This window comes from Cherax quadricarinatus, chromosome 31 (genome assembly GCF_038502225.1).
Source record: "Cherax quadricarinatus isolate ZL_2023a chromosome 31, ASM3850222v1, whole genome shotgun sequence".
Taxonomy (NCBI): Eukaryota; Metazoa; Arthropoda; class Malacostraca; order Decapoda; family Parastacidae; genus Cherax; species Cherax quadricarinatus.
The window spans coordinates 15,720,452-15,745,932 of NC_091322.1; the positions used below are offsets into that span (position 1 = coordinate 15,720,452).

At 40.6% G+C, this 25,481-nt stretch overlaps 1 protein-coding gene across 5 annotated transcripts in view; it reads left to right on the plus strand.

Moving 5' to 3' along the window:
- Positions 1-25,481, plus strand: part of RNaseZ (ribonuclease Z) — a 90,261-nt gene that overhangs the window by 17,802 nt on the left and 46,978 nt on the right. For all 5 annotated transcript variants that reach the window (XM_053790202.2, XM_053790212.2, XM_053790236.2 and 2 more), the window contains 3 exons: positions 21,942-22,099; positions 22,663-22,822; positions 23,090-23,603. In XM_053790202.2, the coding sequence (XP_053646177.2) occupies positions 21,942-22,099; positions 22,663-22,822; positions 23,090-23,603 (832 nt within the window). The remainder of the gene's footprint in view (positions 1-21,941; positions 22,100-22,662; positions 22,823-23,089; positions 23,604-25,481) is intronic.

The window sequence follows — 25,481 nt, forward strand, 5'->3', positions numbered from 1 at the left end:
AGACCCCAACGTATGCCTAGAACAGATTAACTTGGTGGCACTCGATGTATGCACAAGGCTTATTCCTCTAAGAAAAAGGAGGAGTAGATGTAAAATAGAAAGAGACAGGCGCTCCCTTTACAGGCGACGGAAAAGAATAACAGAGCGGCTAAAAGAGGTCAATATATCTGAAATGCGTAGGGAGACACTGGTCAGAGAAATAGCAAGCATCGAACTCAAGCTAAAGGAATCTTATAGGAGTCAGGAATCGCGGGAAGAACTAAAAGCCATAAATGAAATCGAAAGAAACCCAAAGTATTTCTTCTCCTATGCCAAATCAAAGTCGAGAACAACATCCAGTATTGGGCCCCTACTTAAACAAGATGGGTCCTACACAGATGACAGCAAGGAAATGAGTGAGCTACTCAAGTCCCAATATGACTCAGTTTTTGGCAAGCCGCTAACCAGACTGAGAGTCGAAGATCAAAATGAATTTTTTATGAGAGAGCCACAAAATTTGGTTTACACAAGCCTATCCGATGTTATCCTGACGCCAAATGACTTCGAACAGGCGATAAATGACATGCCCATGCACTCTGCCCCAGGGCCAGACTCATGGAACTCCGTGTTCATCAAGAACTGCAAGAAGCCCCTATCACGAGCCTTTTCCATCCTATGGAGAGGGAGCATGGACACGGGGGTCGTCCCACAGTTACTAAAAACAACAGACATAGCCCCACTCCACAAAGGGGGCAGTAAAGCAACAGCAAAGAACTACAGACCGATAGCACTAACATCCCATATCATAAAAATCTTTGAAAGGGTCCTAAGAAGCAAGATCACCACCCATCTAGAAACCCATCAATTACACAACCCAGGGCAACATGGGTTTAGAACAGGTCACTCCTGTCTGTCTCAACTATTGGATCACTACGACAAGGTCCTAAATGCACTAGAAGATAAAAAGAATGCAGATGTAATATATACAGACTTTGCAAAAGCCTTCGACAAGTGTGACCATGGCGTAATAGCCCACAAAATGCGTGCTAAAGGAATAACAGGAAAAGTCGGTCGATGGGTCTACAATTTCCTCACTAACAGAACACGAGGCCTGGTCACAGACCGGGCCGCGGGGGCGTTGACCCCCGAAACTCTCTCCAGGTAAACTCCAGAGAGTAGTCGTCAACAGAGTAAAGTCGAGGCAGCTACGGTGAAAAGCTCTGTTCCACAAGGCACAGTACTCGCTCCCATCTTGTTCCTCATCCTCATATCCGACATAGACAAGGATGTCAGCCACAGCACCGTGTCTTCCTTTGCAGATGACACCCGAGTCTGCATGACAGCGTCTTCCATTGCAGACACTGCAAGGCTCCAGGCGGACATCAACCGAATCTTTCAGTGGGCTGCAGAAAACAATATGAAGTTCAACGATGAGAAATTTCAATTACTCAGATATGGTAAACACGAGGAAATTAAATCTTCATCAGAGTGCAAAACAAATTCTGGCCACAAAATAGAGCGAAACACCAACGTCAAAGACCTGGGAGTGATCATGTTCGAAGATCTCACCTTCAAGGACCATAACATTGTATCAATCGCATCTGCTAGAAAAATGACAGGATGGATAATGAGAACCTTCAAAACTAGGGAGGTCAAGCCCATGATGACACTCTTCAGGTCACTTGTTCTTTCTAGGCTGGAATATTGCTGCACACTAACAGCACCTTTCAAGGTAGGTGAAATTGCTGACCTAGAAAATGTACAGAGAACTTTCATGGCGCGCATAACGGAGATAAAACACCTCAATTACTGGGAGCGCTTGAGGTTCCTGAACCTGTATTCCCTGGAACGCAGGCGGGAGAGATACATGATTATATACACCTGGAAAAATCCTAGAGGGACTAGTACCGAACTTGCACACGAAAATCACTCATTACGAAAGCAAAAGACTTGGCAGATGATGCAACATCCCCCAATGAAGAGCAGGGGTGTCACTAGCACATTAAGAGACCATACAATAAGTGTCAGGGGCCCGAGACTGTTCAACTGCCTCCCAGCATACATAAGGGGGATTACCAACAGACCCCTGGCAGTCTTCAAGCTGGCACTGGACAAGCACCTAAAGTCGGTTCCTGACCAGCCGGGCTGTGGCTCGTACGTTGGTTTGCGTGCAGCCAGCAGCAACAGCCTGGTTGATCAGGCTCTGATCCACCAGGAGGCCTGGTCACAGACCGGGCCGCGGGGGCGTTGACCCCCGGAACTCTCTCCAGGTAAACTCCAGGTAAATTACCTTCTACTAGGCACTGTCATTACTTTTGTGGTTAAGACCTAATCTTGCTGTTGATGTAAACCAATTCCCATGCCACCAGTTCACCATGTGTGCACATTCCATTCCTTACTCAGTCTTATAATGTTAACCCTTTCAGTGTTTTGGCCGTACTAGTACGGCTTACGCACCAGGGTTTTTGACGTACTAGTACGCATAAATTCTAGCGCCTTCAAATCTCGCGGGAAAAGGCTGGTAGGCCTAGATGTGAGAGAATAGGTGTGTGTGGTCAGTGTGCATGGTAGAAAAAAAAATCTGGGACCCAGTGGCGCATTGTGGGAACGCTATTTTAGTAGACCTTGTTCACCATGCCTCGCGGTAAGAAGCTCCTCACTCCTCGGCGAATTGGAACACTTTTGTTCCCCAGTGACAGTTCTAATACAGATGGAAGTGCCAGTGAAGATGAGTTTCAAGGTTTTGGTGAGGTTGTGACTGAAACTAATGACCATAATATCGGTAATAGTGAGGAAAACCCAGACGACCCTCAGCCTTCCACCTCTGCTGCTGGGCCATCTTGTTCACATTCAGTTGTACCAGAATCAAAGAGGAAACTCCTATTTTCCCAAATTCTTTACTCAGATGTGAGCATTGGTGATGATAGTGATAGTTAATATGAACTACAATCTCTTGAAACCAGTTCCAGTAGTCTTAGTGAAGTGCAATATTCTCCAGTGAAGCGTCAGTATATACAACGATATATGCGCTCTGGTAGTGTGCCATACACTATTCCAAGGGGAAGGAGTACATCTCGGAGTACATCCCGTGGCTGTACAACAGGAACAGACAGTGAAAATGACGATCATAGTGTTGCAATTGGGATGGAAAATGTGCATGGTGGTGGTAGTGGTGGTGCCAGCCGTGAGGCACCAGCAGTGGGCCATGCTGCCACCCATGCTGCCACCCACGCCGCTGCCTCAGCTGATCTACAACAAAGGCCACCATCCCCCACCCACCTACCACACCAGCCTCCACAACCACAACCACCTGTCATTGTCCAGTACACACCAGCAGACTGCACCTGGGATTGGCAGGAAGCTATCAGTTTTGTTCCAAATCCCCACCAGTTTGATGAAAGCCAAAGTGGAATGCAGCCATGTTGTACACTGGAGAACAATGCCACTGAACTGGAATGTTTCGAGTTATTCTTTGATGAACCCCTGATGGAAATTATTGTCAGGGAAAGCAACAGATACTACGGGTACACCATGGCAAACACAATACTTTCACCAAGCTCACAGTTACACAAGTGGAAGGAGACAACTGTGGCTGAGATATATCTTTTCTTTGCTACAATAATGCTTATGCCACATGTGTATAAGCACAGTGTGAAATCATACTGGTCAACAGACCACCTGATTGCAACCTCAGGTTTCAGTGATATAATGGGAGTGAACCGATTTGTGCTACTATTACGTATACTTCACTTCTCAGACAAAACCAGGCCTGACAGAAACGACAGGTTATGTAAGATTAGGAATGTGTTTGTGTATCTGAAAGAAAAATTCAATATGTATTTTTATCCCTTCAGGAAGCTTGTAATTGATGAGTGTTTGATTCTGTTCAAAGGAAGACTCTCTTTCAAGCAATACATACCAAGCAAGAGGAAACGCTTTGGTATAAAGTTGTTTGTGCTTTGTGATTGTTACAGTGGTCTGGTATTGGATATTATTGTGTACACTGGAAGTTATACATTGCAAAATACCAGGAAGTTATTGGGCATCTCTGGTGATGTGGTTAGAACAATGATAGAACCATACCTTGGTAAGGGGCATATATTATATACTGATAACTGGTACACAAGCCCCTCACTCAGTGATTTTTTGCGAGTGAACATGACAGATGTGTGTGGCACAGTGCGTGCAAATCATAAACATATGCCCAGGTTTGACGCTGGCACTCGTAGAGGTGAGGTGCAGGCGTTTGCTGCCAATGACATCATGGCATTTCGGTGGCACGACAAACGAGATGTCACACTGTTGTCATCAGTTCACCCCAACAAAGTGAAAAACACTGGCAGGCAGCATAGAGACAGCAATGAACCCATTCTAAAACCTGCAGCTGTGATTGATTACACCTTCAATATGTGCTCAGTGGACAAATGTGACATGCAGATTGGGTTTGCTGATTGTGTTTGCAAGAGTTATAAGTGGTACATAAAACCCTTTTTCCATCTTCTGGACATTTCCATGCTCAATGCTTATAATATGTATAAGATGAGGACCAGAAACAAACCACCATATGGCGAATTCTGTTTGTCTGTCATCAGGCAAATAGTATTCAAGTACCAAGGAACAACACCTGCAATAAACCGCCCACTAAATTATCAACAACTACCTTCTCGTCTGAAGCATGGTGATCACTTCCTGGTAAAACTGCCTGCTACTGCTTTCAAGAAAAAGGCTCAGAAGAGGTGTTACGTCTGTGCACATACAAAAAAACTCCCACAACAACGCAGAGACACTCGTTTTATGTGTGAGGAGTGTAAAACACCACTGTGCATGACACCATGTTTCAAAGACTTCCACAGGCTGCAGAACTTCTAGAAACATTCCCTGTGACTGTATATGTGTATATAAAATATAGAAAAATAGTAATAAACAACATTTCATATCGTTTGTTTGTGTAAATATTTTCTGTAAACAAAACAGTGACAACAGTGTTTATACAGTTATTGTGTAGTATAGAAAAAAAAAAACTTACAAAATAGTGATCATATTGGTCTCACAGGCCATAAAAGTTACTTGTAAAAAAAATTAAAAAATAATAGAAAATAGTACCTAAAAAAGTGAATAAAGTAATACTGGGTGACCAGCATTTGGTGATGTTACCATATAACAGGCATTTTCTGTCAACTTCACACCTCCATATCTCGGTAAGTATTGATGGTAAAAAATTTTTGTTTAGCCTATAAGATTTAAAAAAAAAACTATCTTTTCATAAGAAAAAATAATTTTTTTTTTTTTTGAAATTTTGGCGACCCTGAGAACAAGTCTCGGAGAGAGCCTGGGGACCCTGAAAGGGTTAAATCAATTGCTGATAGCTATATTAGGTCATCTCATCTCTAGATATTAACCATAGCACTCAAGAAGAATACTAATGATGCTGGAGGTACCCAGAATAAGCCTGAAAGTCTGGGATTTTGTAAAAATGAGATTGTGCAAGAATAAACATTGCCCCCAAAAAATGACCTTGAACTAGCAAAGTGCTTCTGGTTACACAATAAAGATATAGAACTTTGGGCAGGTAACAGAAAGGTACTAAGGAGGGTAATAAATAAAAAAATATGCAAGAAAATAAAGATGAGCTCTTGGATAGTCTACCAAAGATATATAAAACATGGCAGGAAGAGATAGGCGTGAACTAAAAAATACAGAATGCCCATACCACGACTCGAAACTATATAGTCACCCACTGAAAAAATACAGGAAACAAAAATGTCAGTTAACCCAACCCCCACACACAGTGCTAACCCAGACCCATCCCCCAGTCCTAGGGCTACTGCCTAGAGCACTGGTGCTGGCTCAGGCTCAACCTCCAGTCCCAGTGCTGATTTAGACTCAGCCCCCAACCTTAGTACCAGTCCAGACTCTGCTAGGGACTCTACCACAGTCACCACTAAAACCTTAAATATACTACCATTATTGCACAAGACCATAGCCCACATTACAGATGTAGTGGAAGAAGAGTCTTCTTCTTCTGGGGAAAGTAGTTCCCCAGAAACAGGATGGAGTGGCCCTGGCTTGGATACTGAGCGTTATAGTGGAGTCCTAGAAACTGCACAAGTTGAGAATGCACCTTCCAAAAATTCTACCCAGCCAAAAGTGAAATTGTGCAAATTCTATTTTTGGGAAATCTGTAGGCATGGAATATCAGGAAAAATGAATGGGACATGCAGCTTTGAGCATCCCAAAAAAATGTTGTGACCTCCTATTTAAAGGAGTGGATTGTTCTCCCTCCTGTAAATTCTTTCACCCAGAAATGTGCCACTCTTCGGTCCTCCAAAAACAGTGCTACAACACCAGCTGCCCTGCATGCCATCTAAAAGGGACCAAGAGGTACAGACCTCACAAGTCAAACAATAGTAGTTATGACAACCCCACTCCAAGTGAATTTTTAGTAGTAGGAAACAAAAAAAAAAAGAAAATGGAAGGAAATAACAAAAATAGTCCACCACCTTGGAGCCTTGTTGGGCTGGAGGCATATCCAGTGGCCCTCCCATGGCACTCCAGAACCACAACTACTGATGCCAGTAACAAAATCTCCCCAACAAACACAAAATACAACCTCGTTCATATTTGCTAATATACAGGGTTTTAAGCCATCCACCAACAACCAAATACCTATTATTAGTGATGTTTGCATCCTTCACAGAGACCCACACAGAGGATCACTTTGACGACAAAATATGGATAAATGGGTACAACCTTTTTAAATATGACAGAAAGAACAGGCAACAAGGGGGGGTTGGTCTGTATGTCAAAGAGTCACTCATCTGCACGGAGATGCTAAGCACCACAAATGGTGTAGTTGAAGTTCTAACAATAAAGATCGAGAACCAAAACCTAGTCATTGTGGTTGTATATAAGCCACCAGATGCAACCTCCCAACAGTTCAAGGAACAGCTACTGAAAATTGATTACTGTCTGGAAAGCCTTCCAGCCCCATCCCCAAACATCTTAATGCTTGGTGATTTCAACCTAAGGCATACAAAATGGAAGAATGTAGCAAATAATGTTATAGCAGAAACTATCCCTGGAGGCAGTGCAGATGAAAGGTCACACACACATGAGCTACTAAATCTCTGCAATAAACACACACTAAGTCAGCAGATAGTGGAGCCAACAAGACTAGAAAACATACTTGAACTTATCTTCACAAATAATGAGGACCTGTTAACCCTTTCAGGGTTGGCAGGGCCTCTCCTAAACTTGTTCTCAGGGCCGGAAATTTTTCGGAAAAAAGAATCTTTTCCTGATCATAATGACACCAAAAGTATGAAATTTGATGGAAAACTTAGAGTTATGCTCTCGCGAAGTTAGCGGTCTTGAGGATGTTTACGCATCGGCAATTTCGCCCATTTTGAGCCCTATTTTTAGCCAATTCCAATGTACAAGTCGACAAAAATCATACCTATTTCGCTAGAACTCCATTTTTCTATCGAACGAGTATAAGAAACCACCCATTTACTAATTTCCACTATCCAATAATGTGGTCAGAAATTGTCAATTTTGGAAGTTTCCCACAAATTTCAAAAGATGCCAATTTCCAAATAGGGTCCAGAATAAACAAGACAGACATTTCTGGCACTAAAATAACATTTCCTCTGTTCATTACTCATGTCCCCAGGCCTCTGCTACATTTCTTTTGCTTTCCACTTTGAATTTTTATTCTCACAAAAAATAGAAGATTTATGTTATGCAGACTGCTGCATTCGTGTAGAAATGGCGTAAAAATGGTATAAATAATATCAGGGCACTTGTGAAAGAATATTACACTCACCAGTTGACATGTATTGGACGCGTGGCATGATTTGTTTACTTTTGAACTTTGGTAAAAATCGAACATTTCTGCTACTTTGAGCTCAATTTCAAGGTACTTTTCATTGTGAAACCAATCAAAATTGTCTCAATTTCCATAATATGTCTTCCATTTTATAAAATGAGACCAGGAAAACTAGAATATAAGCATAAATAGCATACGAAAATACACTGCAAAGCCGCTGTTTTAAACCAAAAACACAGTCGGAGTTTTTTTTTTCTCATTATGCACTGTGTGCTGCAGGATTTTTTTTATACTGTGCACACTGACCACATAGACCCATTCTTTCATATGTAGGCCTACCAGCTTTCTCTCGCTAGATTAGAATTAAAATTAAAATTCAAAGTTTATTCTCTATAAGGATTACAATGCTGAGTTTACTGAATTTGGTTATTGTGTGGTTTACATGTAGTAAAATAATAATTACAGAGTGTACCACTAGAACACCTAGCATGGCTAGGCATTTCAGGCAGACTTAAATTAAATCTTAAGTTTAAAATATTACAAAATTATGAGGTAAGTTGGTATTATGGCTAAGTGACTAAATACTAGTTTGTGAGTTTAGCAATGTGAATGCTTTTGTTTTGGCACTATACATAGTTTCAGTATTGGAGTATCACAGGCCAACTTATGACTAGTTAAGATTCATTATTTTGAGATTGAGATTGATATTTCTGTGTATGGTCAAATGGGTGAGTGAGTGTAAGTGTTAACCACCAGGTGGTATTCGTGTAATTAGTTGACAGGGAGTATAAGGGAGATAAGATGTTTTCTGATGGTAGTTTTGAAGGTGATGAATGTGTCTGAAATTTTAGAATTTTCAGGTAGGGTGTTCCAGATTTTAGGGCCTTTGACATACATTGAATTTTTGTAAAGGTTTAGTCGGACACGGGGAATGTCATAGAGATGTTTGTGTCTGGTGTTGTGCCTGTGGGTTCTGTCACAACTATCAAGAAAGCATTTTAGGTCAAAGTTAATATTGGAATTTAAGGTCCTGTAGATGTAGATTGCACAGTAGTAAGTGTGGATGTACTGAACAGGGAATAAGTTTAGATCTATGAAGAGTGGGGGGGTGTGTTGCCAGGGATGGGGTTTAGTGATTATTCTTACTGCGGCTTTTTGTTGGGTTGTTATTGGCTTTAGGTGTGTTGCTGCAGTTGAACCCCAAGCACAGATAGCATAGGTGAGGTATGGATATATAAGTGAATGGTATAGCGTGAGAAGGGCAGTTTGCGGCACGTAGTATTGTATCTTGGAGAGGATCCCTACCGTTTTGGATACTTTTTTGGTTATGTGTTGGATATGGGTGCTGAAGTTCAGGTTGTTGTCGAGGTATAGGCCTAGGAATTTGCCCTCATTATGCCTGGCAATTAGAGTGTTGTTGATCTTAATGTTAATTTGCGCATCTCTTGCTCTGCTACCAAACATAATGTAGTAGGTTTTGTCAGTGTTAAGCGTAAGTTTATTGGCTGTCATCCAAGTCGATATTTTGATCTGCTCCTCATTAACAATGGTGTTGAGGGTGGCAAGATTAGGGTGAGAGATGACATAAGTCGTGTCGTCAGCAAAGAGAATGGGGTTCAGGTGTTGAGATACGTTTGGAAGATCATTGATGTATATGAGGAAGAGCAGGGGACCAAGGACACTTCCCTGCGGAACTCCAGTATCAAGTGGCTGTGTTGTTGATGCTGTGTCTTTAATGGTGACATACTGATACCTATTAGTAAGGTAAGATTTGAAATATGCAAGCCCATGGCCTCTTATACCATAATGGTCAAGTTTGTGGAGTAGGATGCCGTGGTCTACTGTGTCAAAAGCTTTTCTTAGGTCAATAAAAATTCCTAGTGGATATTCCTTATTTTCCAATGCTATGTAAAGCAGATCTAGCATTTTTATGATTGCATTGTTAGTGCTTTTATTTTTCCTGAATCCAAATTGGCAGGGGTTGAGTATGTTTTGTGCCGTTATAAATGAATATAGTCTCCTGTGCACGAGTTTCTCAAAGATTTTGGATAGCAATGGTAAGTTTGATATTGGCCTATAGTTGTTTAAATCTGTAGGGTCACCACCTTTATGTATTGGTGTAACCCTTGCCATCTTGAGTAGTTTCGGGAAGGTGCTAGTTTCTAATGACTTGTTAAAAAGTAATGAGATAGCATGCGAGAGGACATGGGCCGCTCTCTTGTACAATAATGGTGGGACATGAGACACATTCCCTGAGTTATTTTTAAGTGACTTTATAATCTCGGTGACTTCCGTGGGCTCAGTTGGAGCAAGATAGAAGGAATTTGGGAAATTCCCATCTAGGTAGTCCCCGGCATGGGCATTGGTACGTGGAATTTTATTGGCGAGATTAGAACCTATGGTTGAGAAGAAGTCGTTTATCTTGTTAGCTGTGTCAGTGGGATGCAGTGGTGTTTCATTAGGTTTAGTTAGGGCAATATTCTTGTTTTTTTTTCAGTTTGTGGGTCCCTAGAATCTGAGAGAGTGTTTTCCAGGTCTTTTTTATATCTCCTCTTGTGTCAGTGAATCTACTGGAGTAGTATAGTTGTTTGGCTTTCTTTATTACTTTGGTGAGGACTGATGAATAGTGTTTAAGAATATCTTTGTGTATTAAGCCCTGTCTATATTGCTTTTCATATTGGTGTTTCTTATCAGTGGATTTCAGAATGGTGCTGGTTAGCCATGGGCAACCAAGCCGTTTGTTTGTGATCTGTTTCGTTTTTATAGGACAATGTTTGTTGTATAGTCTAAGTAATTTGTTAAGAAAAATGTCTGTCCAGTCATCAGTACCATTGGCCTTGGAGAATTCTGTAGGCCAGTCAACAGTCTCTAGGTCTGCTGTGAAATTCCTTATTGAGGCCTCGTCATGGAGTCTAAATGAAACTTTGTTGTATTCAAGTGGTGGTTTACTAATGTTTGTTAAGAGGAAGGTAGGGTAGTGGTCTGTAGTGCTATCTGTGATTATCCCTGATTTAAGGGGGGGCTAGTATATTGGTCCATATGTGGTCTATTATGGTTGCACTTGTTTCAGTGAGCCTGGTTGGTTTAGTTATTGTTGGTATGAGAAGTGTGTTGTTCATATTGTTGATGAAATCAGTTACAGGCTGATCATCTAGTAGGCCAAGGTTGATGTTGAAGTCTCCAGCTAAGAGAAGGTGGTGCTTATTCATTTGTCTGTTTGTTATTAGTGCCTTTAATTTCTCACTGAAATTTGGGATGTTTGTGTGGGGTATCCGGTAAATGGCACCAATTGTTATAGGTGTCTTAAGGTTTTTTACAGTAAAATTAGCAAAAATGTATTCTCCATATTCATCACTAAAGCAAGTGGTGCTAATACAAGATAATTGGTTAGAGTAATAGATTGCAATACCACCCCCAACTTGGTATGGTCTGCAGTTGTGGATTGCTGTGTATCCTGGTAGAGGGTAGATATCTATTGTGTCCTGCTTAAACCAGGTCTCAGTAAGAATAATGCAGGAGAAGGGTGTCTTTAGAAGGTGCTAGAATTTATGCGTACTAGTACAGCACCAACCCTGGCGTGCAAGCCGTACTAGTATGGCACCAACCCTGAAAGGGTTAAGAGACATAACAATGTCAAAAACAACTAATTCCAATCACAATCTAATCGAAGTTCAGACTTACATGCACAGGGGTCCTGATCAGCAAAATGCATGTAGCTGTGAAGGTGTCTTCACCAAATACAACTTCAACAACAAGAACATCAACTGGGACTAGGTGAACCATGTCTAAATGAAACATGTTGGGAAGACATCTTAACCCTTCGACTGTTTTGGTTGTATATATAGGGGGTAGGAGAGTTTCAGTGGGGGGAAATAAATGGGATTAAATCTGGAGTATCTGAGAGAGTTAGAGCAAAGGAAGGGGTAGCAGTAATGTTAAATGATCAGTTATGGAAGGAGAAAAGAGAATATGAATGTGTAAATTCAAGAATTATGTGGATTAAAGTAAAGGTTGGATGCGAGAAGTGGGTCATAATAAGCGTGTATGCACCTGGAGAAGAGAGGAATGCAGAGGAGAGAGATTTTGGGAGATGTTAAGTGAATGTATAGGAGCCTTTGAACCAAGTGAGAGAGTAATTGTGGTAGGGGACCTGAATGCTAAAGTAGGAGAAACTTTTAGAGGGTGTGGTAGGTAAGTTTGGGGTGCCAGGTGTAAATGATAATGGGAGCCCTTTGATTGAACTTTGTATAGAAAGGGGTTTAGTTATAGGTAATACATATTTTAAGAAAAAGAGGATAAATAAGTATACAAGATATGATGTAGGGCGAAATGACAGTAGTTTGTTGGATTATGTATTGGTAGATAAAAGACTGTTGAGTAGACTTCAGGATGTACATGTTTATAGAGGGGCCACAGATATATCAGATCACTTTCTAGTTGTAGCTACACTGAGAGTGAAAGGTAGATGGGATACAAGGAGAATAGAAGCATCAGGGAAGAGAGAGGTGAAGGTTTATAAACTAAAAGAGGAGGCAGTTAGGGTAAGATATAAACAGCTATTGGAGGATAGATGGGCTAATGAGAGCATAGGCAATGGGGTCGAAGAGGTATGGGGTAGGATTAAAAATGTAGTGTTAGAGTGTTCAGCAGAAGTTTGTGGTTACAGGAAAGTGGGTGCAGGAGGGAAGAGGAGCGATTGGTGGAATGATGATGTAAAGAGAGTAGTAAGGGAGAAAAAGTTAGCATATGAGAAGTTTTTACAAAGTAGAAGTGATGCAAGGAGGGAAGAGTATATGGAGAAAAAGAGAGAGGTTAAGAGAGTGGTGAAGCAATGTAAAAAGAGAGCAAATGAGAGAGTGGGTGAGATGTTATCAACAAATTTTGTTGAAAATAAGAAAAAGTTTTGGAGTGAGATTAACAAGTTAAGAAAGCCTAGAGAACAAATGGATTTGTCAGTTAAAATAGGAGAGGAGAGTTATTAAATGGAGAGTTAGAGGTATTGGGAAGATGGAGGGAATATTTTGAGGAATTGTTAAATGTTGATGAAGATAGGGAAGCTGTGATTTCGTGTATAGGGCAAGGAGGAATAACATCTTGTAGGAGTGAGGAAGAGCCAGTTGTGAGTGTGGGGGAAGTTCGTGAGGCAGTAGGTAAAATGAAAGGGGGTAAGGCAGCCGGGATTGATGGGATAAAGATAGAAATGTTAAAAGCAGGTGGGGATATAGTTTTGGAGTGGTTGGTGCAATTATTTAATAAATGTATGGAAGAGGGTAAGGTACCTAGGGATTGGCAGAGAGCATGCATAGTTCCTTTGTATAAAGGCAAAGGGGATAAAAGAAAGTGCAAAAATTATAGGGGGATAAGTCTGTTGAGTGTACCTGGTAAAGTGTATGGTAGAGTTATAATTGAAAGAATTAAGAGTAAGACGGAGAATAGGATAGCAGATGAACAAGGAGGCTTTAGGAAAGGTAGGGGGTGTGTGGACCAGGTGTTTACAGTGAAACATATAAGTGAACAGTATTTAGATAAGGCTAAAGAGGTCTTTGTGGCATTTATGGATTTGGAAAAGGCGTATGACAGGGTGGATAGGGGGGCAATGTGGCAGATGTTGCAAGTGTATGGTGTAGGAGGTAGGTTACTGAAAGCAGTGAAGAGTTTTTACGAGGATAGTGAGGCTCAAGTTAGAGTATGTAGGAAAGAGGGAAATTTTTTCCCAGTAAAAGTAGGCCTTAGACAAGGATGTGTGATGTCACCGTGGTTGTTTAATATATTTATAGATGGGGTTTTAAGAGAAGTAAATGCGAGGGTCTTGGCAAGAGGCGTGGAGTTAAAAGATAAAGAATCACACACAAAGTGGGAGTTGTCACAGCTGCTCTTTGCTGATGACACTGTGCTCTTGGGAGATTCTGAAGAGAAGTTGCAGAGATTGGTGGATGAATTTGGTAGGGTGTGCAAAAGAAGAAAATTAAAGGTGAATACAGGAAAGAGTAAGGTTATGAGGATAACAAAAAGATTAGGTGATGAAAGATTGAATATCAGATTGGAGGGAGAGAGTATGGAGGAGGTGAATGTATTCAGATATTTGGGAGTGGACGTGTCAGCGGATGGGTCTATGAAAGATGAGGTGAATCATAGAATTGATGAGGGAAAAAGAGTGAGTGGTGCACTTAGGAGTCTGTGGAGACAAAGAACTTTGTCCTTGGAGGCAAAGAGGGGAATGTATGAGAGTATAGTTTTACCAACGCTCTTATATGGGTGTGAAGCGTGGGTGATGAATGTTGCAGCGAGGAGAAGGCTCGAGGCAGTGGAGATGTCATGTCTGAGGGCAATGTGTGGTGTGAATATAATGCAGAGAATTCGTAGTTTGGAAGTTAGGAGGAGGTGCGGGATTACCAAAACTGTTGTCCAGAGGGCTGAGGAAGGGTTGTTGAGGTGGTTCGGACATGTAGAGAGAATGGAGCGAAACAGAATGACTTCAAGAGTGTATCAGTCTGTAGTGGAAGGAAGGCGGGGTAGGGGTCGGCCTAGGAAAGGTTGGAGGGAGGGGGTAAAGGAGGTTTTGTGTGCGAGGGGCTTGGACTTCCAGCAGGCATGCATGAGCGTGTTTGATAGGAGTGAATGGAGACAAATGGTTTTTAATACTTGACGTGCTGTTGGAGTGTGAGCAAAGTAACATTTATGAAGGGATTCAGGGAAACCGGCAGGCCGGACTTGAGTCCTGGAGATGGGAAGTACAGTGCTTGCACTCTGAAGGAGGGGTGTTAATGTTGCAGTTTAAAAACTGTAGTGTAAAGCACCCTTCTGGCAAGACAGTGATGGAGTGAATGATGGTGAAAGTTTTTCTTTTTCGGGCCACCCTGCCTTGGTGGGAATCGGCCAGTGTGATAATAAAATAAATAATAAAATATATAGGTCTTACGAGCCAGTGTTTCGGACGTATATATGCAGTGGACCCCTGGTTCACGATATTAATCCGTTCCTGAAAGCTCATCATAAACCAAAATTATCAGAAAGGGAATCAATTTTCCCCATAAGAAATAATGGAAATCAAATTAATCCATGCAAGACACCCAAAAGTATGAAAAAAAAAAACTTTTACCACATGAAATATTAAGTTTAATGCAATATAATAATTACAGTAACAATAATAACAATAGAATAATCACAATAGAATAATTGACACTTACCTTTAATGAAGATCTGGTGATGATTGATGGGATGGGAGGAGGGAAGAGTGTTGAAGTTTTTAATGTTTAGAAGGGGAATCCCCCTCCATTAGGACTTGAGGTAGCAAGTCCTTTTACTGTGTTACTTTCCTTCTTCTTTTAATGCCACTAGGACCAGCTTGAGAGTCACTGGACTTCTGTCGCACAACATATCTTGAATTCAACTCCTTGAATTCACGCACATATTTTTCAGCTGCTTTTTGGCCTGAACTGGCAGCCTCACCATGCCTAATCACACTATGTATACCACTACGATTCTTAAATCTTTCAAACCAACCTTTGCTGGCCTTAAATTCACTCACATCACCACTAGTTGCAGGCATTTTTCTAATTAAATCGTCATGCAACTGCCTAGCCTTTTCACAAATGATCACTCGAGAGATGCTATCTCCTGCTATCTGTTTTTCATTTATCCACACCAATAACAGTCTCTCAACATTTTCTAACACTTGCGGTCGCTGTTTCGTAATCACAGTTGCACCTTTTGCAAGAACAGCTTCTTTGATTGCCGTTTTCCTGCTCACTATAGTAGAGATGGTTGATTGGGGTTTACTATGCAACTTGGCCAGCTCCGACACACGCACTCCACTTTCATACTTTGCAATTATCGCTTTCTTCATTTCAATAGTCATTAGCACCCTTGGTCTTGATGGGTTGGCACTAGAAGCTTTCTTGGGGCCTATGGTGACTTATTTTGCAGAAACAAGCACCAAAAACAGTGATAATATGGATAATATGGAATGTACCGAATGTATCCTTAGATGTGCGCACACTGGCTGACTTGTAAACACTGGCACACACGGGGCAGTTCAGGCCACACGTGGACACGTCTCGTACGAATCGTATCGCATACCGGGTTTTGTAACGGGAACCGAGGCAAATATTTTGAGATATAATGCTTCGGATACCGGATTTATCGGATACCGATGGCTTCACGAACCGGGGGTCCACTGTACTCAATGATTCTTGCGGCTTCAAATCAAGCAGGAGAAAGCTGGTAGGCCCACATGTGAGAGAATGGGTCTGTGTGGTCAGTGTGCACCATGTAAAAATCCTGCAGTACACAGTGCATAATGAGAAAAAAAAAAACTGACCATTTTTTTTGAGTGAAACGCTGACTTTGAGGTGTATTTTCTTATAGTATTTATCATTGTATTTTCATTTTCATGGTCTCACGTGATAAAATGGAAAACATATTGCAGAAATAGGGATGATTTTGATTAGTTTCATGATGAAAATTACCTTGAAATTGAGCTCAAAGAAGCGGAAATGTTTGATTTTTACGAATGTTTAAGAGTAAGCAAATCACACCACACGTCCAATACACGTCAACTGAGGAGTCTTATATTCTTTCACTAGTACACTGATATTATTTATACCATTTTTACAGTAATGCAGTAGTCTGCATAACAGTAAATTTTGTATTTTTTGTATGAATAAAAAATCAAAATAGAAAGCAATAGTAATATAAGAGGGGCCTAGAGACATGACTAATGAACAGAGGATATGTTGTTTTAGCACCAAGAATGTCTATATTGTTTATTCTGGACCCTATTTTGAAACTGGCATCCTTTTTAATTTGCGTGAAATTGGCCAAATTGCCAATTTCTGACCACTTTATTGGGTAGTTCAGTTTGGTAAATGGGCGGTTTCTTGTACTCAATTGATAGAAAAAATGGAGTTCGAAAGAAATAGCTATGAGTTTGGTCAACTGGAAGAATGTAATTGGCCAAAAACAGGGCTCAAAGTCGGTGAAATAGCCGATGCGTATATGTCACCGAGACCACTAACTTTGCAGGAGTGTAATTCCATGAGTTTTCGATCAAATTTTGTACTTTTGGTGTCATTACCATCGGGAAAAGATTCTCTATCATTTCCTAAGAAAAAATAATTTTTTTTTTCCAAAAATTTTGTGACATAGAATGACGGTTTGAGAAAGGGGCTTGCGACAGTCAAAGGGTTAAATAACATGGATCCAAACCAGTGCCTTGAAAGAATCAGCTTCCTGTCAGCTGAGGTATGTTTAAGACATATTCCCCAAAGAAAGAAGAAGAGAAGGAGTCAACTGGAGAGAGAAAGATGCTCTCTACAGAAAACGAAGAAGAATCACTGAGCTCCTCAAGAATGCTAGATTATCTGATACATGGAAGGAAGTGGTGACCAGGGAAGTGGAAAGTATCGAACTTAAGTGAAAGGACTCTTTCTGGACCCAGGAGAGACAGGAGGGGATAAAAGCAATTAGCGAAATTGAAAGAAATTCGAAATATTTCTTTTCATATGCCAAAAACAAGGCAAATACCACATCTAGTATCAGGCCCTTGCTCAGACAAGATGGGACTTACACAGACGACAACAAAGAAATGAGTGAGATACCGAAATCATTCGAAAGATCGACTATCTAAATTATTTTTTCAAGAATGAGCCTTAAAAAACTGTCAGTGTATGCCATATTTCTGACATTACCCTAACTCCGACAGACTTTGAGAAGGCCATTGACAACATGCCCATGCACTCAGCCCCAGACCCAGACTTGTAGAACTCTGTGTTCATTAAGAACTGCAAGAACCCCCTTTATCATGCCCTAAGTATACTGTGGAGAAGGAGCTTAGACATAGGTGAAATTCCATACAGTAAAAGCAACAGATATAGCCCCATTCCATAAAGGTGGCAGCAAAGCATTAGAAAAGACTATAGACCAATATCTCTAATGTCCCACAGCATAAAAATCTTTGAAAGAATGCTAAGAAGCATGATTGCAAACCACTTGGATTCCCAAAAACTGCACAATCCAGGGCCATATGGGTTCAGAACAGGTCGCTCCTGCCTCTCGCAACTACTGGATCACTGTGATATGGTCTTGGATGCACTTGGAGAAAAACAGAATGCAGATGTAATATACACAGACTTTGCAAAAGCCTCTGACAAGTGTGATCATGGCGTAATAGCGCACAAAATACATGCTAAAGGAATAACCTGAAAAGTGGGGAGATGGATCTTCAACTTTCTAACCAATTGAACACAAAGAGTAGTGGTCAACAGAGTTAAATCAGAAGCTGCCATAGTGAAAAGCTCTGTTCCACAAGGCACAGTACTCACCCCCATCCTGTTCCTCATCCTCATATCAGACATAGACAGAGATGTAATCCACAGCACCACGTCATCCTTTGCAGACGATACTAGGATCTGCATGAGACTGTCATCTATTGAGGACGCGGTTAACCTCCAACAAGATATAAACCAAGTTTTCCAATGGCCAATGGAAAACAGTATGATGTTCAATGAAGACAAATTCCAACTACTCTGTTATGGAAAACTGGAGGAGATAATAACTAGAAGTGAGTATACTACAAACTCTGATCATACAGACCATACCCCCGGCCGGGATTGAACCCGCGGTCATAGAGTCTCAAAACTCCAGCCCGTCGCGTTAGCCACTAGACCAGCTAGCCACAATAAGATTCATCCAACTAGGTTTATTTCTACACCATAGGTAGGTTAGCACAGGCACCACTGTGACCACAAATGCAAGTTTTTTTGCGGGTTCAATCCCGGCCGGGGGTATGGTTTGTTTGGAATCGTGTCATTACGATTTCTTGAGTCTGATCATACAGTAGAGCAGAAAAATAATGTGAGGGACCTGGGAGTAGTAATGTCTGAGGATTTCACTTCCAAGGATCACAACAGTGCCAAGATCACAACTGCAAAGAAAATGATAGGATGAATAATGAGAACATTCAGAATAAGAGATGCCAAGCCAATGATGATCCTTTTTAAATCACTTGTTCTCTCTAGGCTGGAATATTGCTGTACATTAACATCTTCGTTCAAAGGAGGTGAAATTGCAGATCTAGAGAGTGTACAGAGAACCTTTACTTCACGTATAAGTTCTGTCAAGCACCTTAACTTCTGGAAATGCTTGGAAGCACTTGACTTGTACTCGTTGGAATGCAGGTGAGAGAGATGTATCATAATCTACACTTGGAAAATCCTAGAAGGAATGGTCCCTAATCTGCAAATGGAAATCACTCCCTATGAAAGTAAAAGAGTGGGCAGGCGGTGCAAAATACCCCCAATGAAAAGTAGGGGTGCCATTGGTACACTAAGAGAAAGCACCATAAGTATCTGGGGCCCAAAACTGTTCAACAGCCTCCCACCATTCATAAGGGGAATTACCAGTAGGCCCCTGGCTCCCTTCCAGAGGGAGCTGGACAGATACTTAAAGTCGGTGCTGGATCAACTGGGCTGTGGTTCGTACGTTGGACTACGTGTGGCGAGTAGTGACAGCCTGGTTGATCAGGCCCTGATCCACCGGGAGGCCTGTTCATGGACCGGGCCGCGGGGACGTTGATCCCCAGAATACCCTCCAGGTTAGACTCCAGGTAAAGGAGATGCACAGGTGGTGGAAATGGAATGAGTCTTTGGTCTCAGTGGAATAACAGTTTTTTCAGTTACAGATAATAGTATAAAGATGAGCTTGTGCATTCAGTAAATCAGGTTGTATCCTCTTAATAAGAATGTCACATAGGTCATCTCCATTAAACAAGACAAAAATGTTACTGATTTTGTGGACTGAGCAGAACACCAACAAAGAGGCCTCAGTTAATGCCTTTATAATGAGGAAGAAAGCACATACTATAAAACACTTATGATTAGGCAGGAAAGCCTGGACAAAAGTGTTTATTAAGTTTTGGCTAATGCCTTCAGTTTAAAGTTTGTAGTCAGCTGCATAGTATTAAATTTCGTGGGGAAAGTGCATCTGCTGACCGTGCTGCTCCTGGGGATTTCCCTGCAAAACTGAAAGAAATTATCTTTTGAGGCAGGCAAGTGTTTAATGCTGACAAGATAGGATTTCATTGAAAGAAGATGCAGTCAAGAACTTTCTTCATCTGACAAGAGACAATTGCATATGCTGTATTCTTTTCAAGAGTAATGGACTGATTATATTGACTCCAGGCTGAGGGACTGATTACCTCGAACTACTCCTGATCTTCACCATGCTTCTTTGTTTAAGACTGATGAAGCCACTGTGTGGCAAAACGTTTCCTCAGTAAAGATACCCAACTGTTGCACGTGTGTCTTAATTCATCAGCTTGTCGGTTCTCTGAACCATTTATCTACTTATCTGGAAGTGTCAGGAACATAGCTGTGTTTTACTCTGTGTTCTTCAGTTTGTTAAACATGATTTCATGTGATGCTTTGTTTTCAGAAACACCACTGTATTATTCTGTATTTCAGTACAAAAGAGTGGATAAATGCTGAGTGTTTGAGAACAGTATTAATTTTTCTTTTGCAGTATTAAAAAATATGAAATTACGTACATTTTTTGTTTACGAAATGTCAGTGAGTGCAGTCAAGATATTATTGAAGAAAGCTTTCAAACAGTTCATAACAGACCCAAGTCTTCAGTGGGTATATAAAAGGGAGAAAGACAGCTCAGATCAAGGAGCAGTGGGAAGTGAGAAGACAGTCCAGATCAGGTCAAGAGTGTTGTTAGTTCTAGTAAAGTATGCACTTCTCCACAATCTGTCAGAAAGGGAGTGACTGATTTCATGAGTGTATTGGATAGGGCAATAAAAGTAGAAAAGAGAATTAGCATTAGAAGAGCATCAATGGACAGGAGTAGAAGAATAAGCTAGAGTGCTTCAAGGTCTATTAGTTTGATGAAATATAATATTGATATCCAAAGGACATTGGCTACTATTAAGAGTATGCGAATTAGAAACTTATGGAAGACAAAGTGTAGGCATCTTCAGTGGAGATAAGTTTGGGGAGAAGAAATTTCTGTTTAGCTTGAGAGCAGGCTGAGTTTATGAAATTAGAGAAATAATCAAGACAAGAGAATTAATTTAACTTTGTAGAAAAATTGTAAATGTCAGCTGATTTTTTTTCATTGTGAAGGTATCACATAAATGAAGCACAGAACTTGTTTGCTTTTAAAAGTGAGAGATTATTAAATAACAGAAAGAGTCAGTAAAATAACCTGTATGACCCATATGAGCTATGCACATTTTTGAGGGGGTGGCTGGAGGCAGTGGAGATGTCATGTCTGAGGGCAATGTTTGGTGTAAATATTAAGCTGAGAATTTGTAGCTTGAAGATTAGGAGGCGTTACGGTGTTTCTAACAGTATTATCCTGAGGGCTGAGGAGGGTTTGTTGAGGTGGTTTGGGCATTTAGAGAGGATGGAGCAAAATAGGATGACTTGGAGGGTATATAAATCTTTAGTGGAGGGAAGGTGGGGGTAGGCATCACTCTAAGAAAGATTGAAGGGAGAGGGTAAAGAGGTTTGGTGTGTGAGGGGATTAGACATCCAGTAGGTGTATGTGAGTGTGTTAGGGGTGAGTGGAGGCAAATAGTTTTTGGGACTTTATGAACTATTGGAGTGTGAACAAGGTAGCATTTTGCAAAAGGATTCAGGAAAACTAGTTAGCTGGACTTGAGTCCTGGAGGTGGAAAGTACAGATCCTGTACTCTGAAAGAGGGGTAGGGATATTTGCAGTTTGGAGGGACATCTGAACTGTGGTATTGGCATGCCTCTGGTGAAACAGTGATAGGGTGAATGATGGTGAATGTATTTCTTCTTCTTTTGGGTCACCTAACCTTGGTGGGAGATGGCTGGTGTGTTCAAAAAATAATTGCTAATAAATGATAGAAAATGAAGAAATTTGTTTTTTGATAAAATGTAGCATACCATGATACAGTACAACTTTTGTGAATGTGGCGTTGGTGTTCGAACTGCCAAAAGTAAGACAAGTAATGATGTAATGAGTGATGATTGTCAGGTACTGTAGTTCTGTAAAAATTGCATTTTTTGTAAATACATACCTTTTTTTTTTTCTTGCCAGCTTTATCTGTCGTGCAATCTTTGCTTAAAATCAAGATCCATTCATGAATGTTTTCATTCACCAGTTGAAGACCTTTATGCCTATGAGAAACCTGCCACGAGAAAAAGACCACATCAAAGTAATAATCACCTGACAGATCAAGTAGTGAAGCGTCAAAGACAAGAAGAAAGCTTTAAATGTAGGAAATTGGCTGTGGCTTACATATGCAGGCCCCCACCTAAGGTAGGTTGTCTATATACTTGTAATTAAAGCTAAAACTGTTTGCTTGCAACCTTCATTTGTCTTCTAATATTTCAGTGTGTTCCTTAATCCTGTTATAAATTTGTCTTAGAAATTACAAAGATCATTTCCCATATTATATAAGTTTAGCTCAGCTCGTATCCTTATGAATTTCTCTTAAAAAGTTACACTTCTATTTTTTGCTATTGTTACCTCTCTTACATATAAAATTCCAGTAGAATACCTTTATGTGTAGGCAACATTAACTTTTTATTCCATTACTATTTTTTTTTCCAGTATTTCCTTTGCTCGTATTTGCAACCGTAATACCTCTTAACTACACTGTGAATGAAGACATGAAATTAACTAACTGACATAGCACATTTTTGCTTAACTCACTCAGTGCCCTAGCACTACTAAAACATTGTACTATACTCTCTTTGAAAATCTTTCACTGCGTTTCATATGATCTACAATTAATTCACACCCATCTGCTAATTTAGTATTACCACCAAGCTTTGGTTTAAAAAACTATGACCAGAATATTTTTTTTTAACTTCTTAAAGGCAGGCACACTCAAACTGGAGAACTGCTTAAAGGCTGGTGTACCTGCAGGGCCTCTACTAGGAGAGTTGAAAAGAGGACAAGATGTAACGTTACCTAATGGTAATGTTGTCCGAGCAGTGGATGTTACAGCCCCAGATGATCCAGGCCCTGTTTTTATTGGTAAGCTGTAATTCATATAGCTTTTAAGAAAAGGTAGAAAGCAATAAAAAATCATTGAAAAGAGGCAGGTAATTAATAGGAAAGTTTTGAAGTTAATGAATAGTACTTGAACCACTTCTTTTTTTTTTTCTTCTTCTCCAGTGTGGTACTCTTGTTTCCTTTTTGTTGTGCTGTGCATTTTACTTGGTTTTTGTACAGTATTGTTAGCACTAGCTTTAATAATACCCCTGTATGTACTAAAATTAAATTCCCCTCACCTTTGAACAGTGGTTGAGGCCCCCACTGAAGACTACCTTGACTCGCTGCTTGAATCCAGTGCCTTCACCCCACACCAATCTTCAGCTACATGTGAGGAAGATTTGGCAGAAGTAGTAGTGCACTTCACTCCTCCCAAAGTTTTGGCTGATCCTCGATATCAAGAATGGATGGCTCGATTTAAACTATCAACCAGCCATATTGTCATTAATAGTGATAGCTCTTGCATGGGATCTGAAGCTGTTCATAGGATCCAGTACAAACTTAATCATCTCAGTGAGACAGTTTTTCCACTACTAAAAGATGCTAGCATTCCAATCAGAGATACAAATATTGTAGAAGACAGTGAAGTAAAAGTGAATGGCTCAAATGCTGAGGTCACAAGCATCTCTAGTAAAAATCTTTTCATGCAGAAGAAAGAAAATAGCTGTAACAGTGATTCAAACTCTCATTTTATAATAGGACCAATTCATCAAGCAACTACGCTCCTCACCTATCATATAAGGCCGAAGAAAAAACTTGACATGTAAGTATGTTCCAGTAATGATGTAGTGAAACAGGATGAGATTTTTCAAATGCCGTTAGTAATGATAGGGGTTAACCCTTAAACTGTCCAAATGTAGATCTACGTTCACTTGGGTAGTGCTCTAAATTTTTTTTTTTTTTTTTCCAACAAGTCGGCCGTCTCCCACCGAGGCAGGGTGACCCAAAAAGAAAGAAAATCCCCAAAAAGAAAATACTTTCATCATCATTCAACACTTTCACCTCACTCACACATAATCACTGTTTTTGCAGAGGTGCTCAGAACATAACAGTTTAGAAGCATATATGTATAAAGATACACAACATATCCCTCCAAACTGCTAATATCCCGAACCCCTCCTTTAGAGTGCAGGCATTATACTTCCCATTTCCAGGACTCAAGTCCGGCTATATAAAAATAACCGGTTTCCCTGAATCCCTTCACTAAATATTACCCTGCTCACACTCCAACAGATTGTCAGGTCCCAAATACCATTCGTCTCCATTCACTCCTATCGAACACGCTCACGCACGCCTGCTGGAAGTCCAAACCCCTTGCCCACAAAACCTCCCTTACCCCTTCCTTCCAACCTTTTCAAGGACGACCCCTACTCCGCCTTCCTTCTCCTACAGATTTAAATGCTCTCCATGTCATTCTACTTTGATCCATTCTTTCTAAATGACCAAACCACCTCAACAACCCCTCTTCAGCCCTCTGACTAATACTTTTATTAACTCCACACCTTCTCCTAATTTCCACACTCCAAATTTTCTGCATAATATTTACACCACACATTGCCCTTAGACAGGACATCTCAGCTGCCTCCAACCGCCTCCTTGCTGCTGCATTCACAACCCAAGCTTTACACCTATATAAGAGTGTTGGTACTGCTATACTTTCATACATTCCCTTCTTTGCTTCCATAAATAACGTTTTTTGACTCCACATATACCTCAACGCACCACTCACCTTTTTTCCCTCATCAATTCTGTGATTAACCTCATCCTTCATAAATCCATCCGCCGACACATCAACTCCCAAGTATCTGAAAACATTTACTTTTTCCATACTCCTCCCCAATTTGATATCCAATTTTTCTTTATCTAAATCATTTGATAACTTCATCACCTTACTCTTTTCTATGTTCACTTTCAACTTTCTACCTTTACACACACTCCCAAACTCGTCCACTAACCTTTTGCAATTTTTCTTTAGAGTCTCCCATAAGCACAGTATCATCAGCAGAAAGTAACTGTGTTAATTCCCATTTTGTATTTGATTCCCCATAATTTAATCCCACCCCTCTCCCGAACACCCTAGCATTTACTTCTTTTACAACCCCATCTATAAATATATTAAACAACCATGGTGACATTACACATCCCTGTCTAAGACCTACTTTTACCGGGAAGTAGTCTCCCTCTCTTCTACACACCCTAACCTGAGCCTCACTATCCTCATAAAAACTCTTTACAGCATTTAGCAACTTACCACCTATTCCATATACTTCCAACATCTGCCACATTGCTCCCCTATCCACTCTATCATATGCCTTTTCTAAATCCATAAGTGCAATAAAAACTTCCCTACCTTTATCTAAATACTGTTCACATATATGCTTCAATGTAAACACTTGATCTACACATCCCCTACCCACTCTGAAACCTCCTTGCTCATCCTCAATCCTACATTCTGTCTTACCTCTAATTCTTTTAATAATAACCCTACCGTACACTTTTCCTGGTATACTCAGTAAACTTATTCCTCTATAATTTTTACAATCTCTCTTGTCCCCCTTCCCTTTATATGAAGGGACTATACATGCTCTCTGCCAATCTCTAGGTACCTTCCCCTCTTTCATACATTTATTAAACAAAAGTA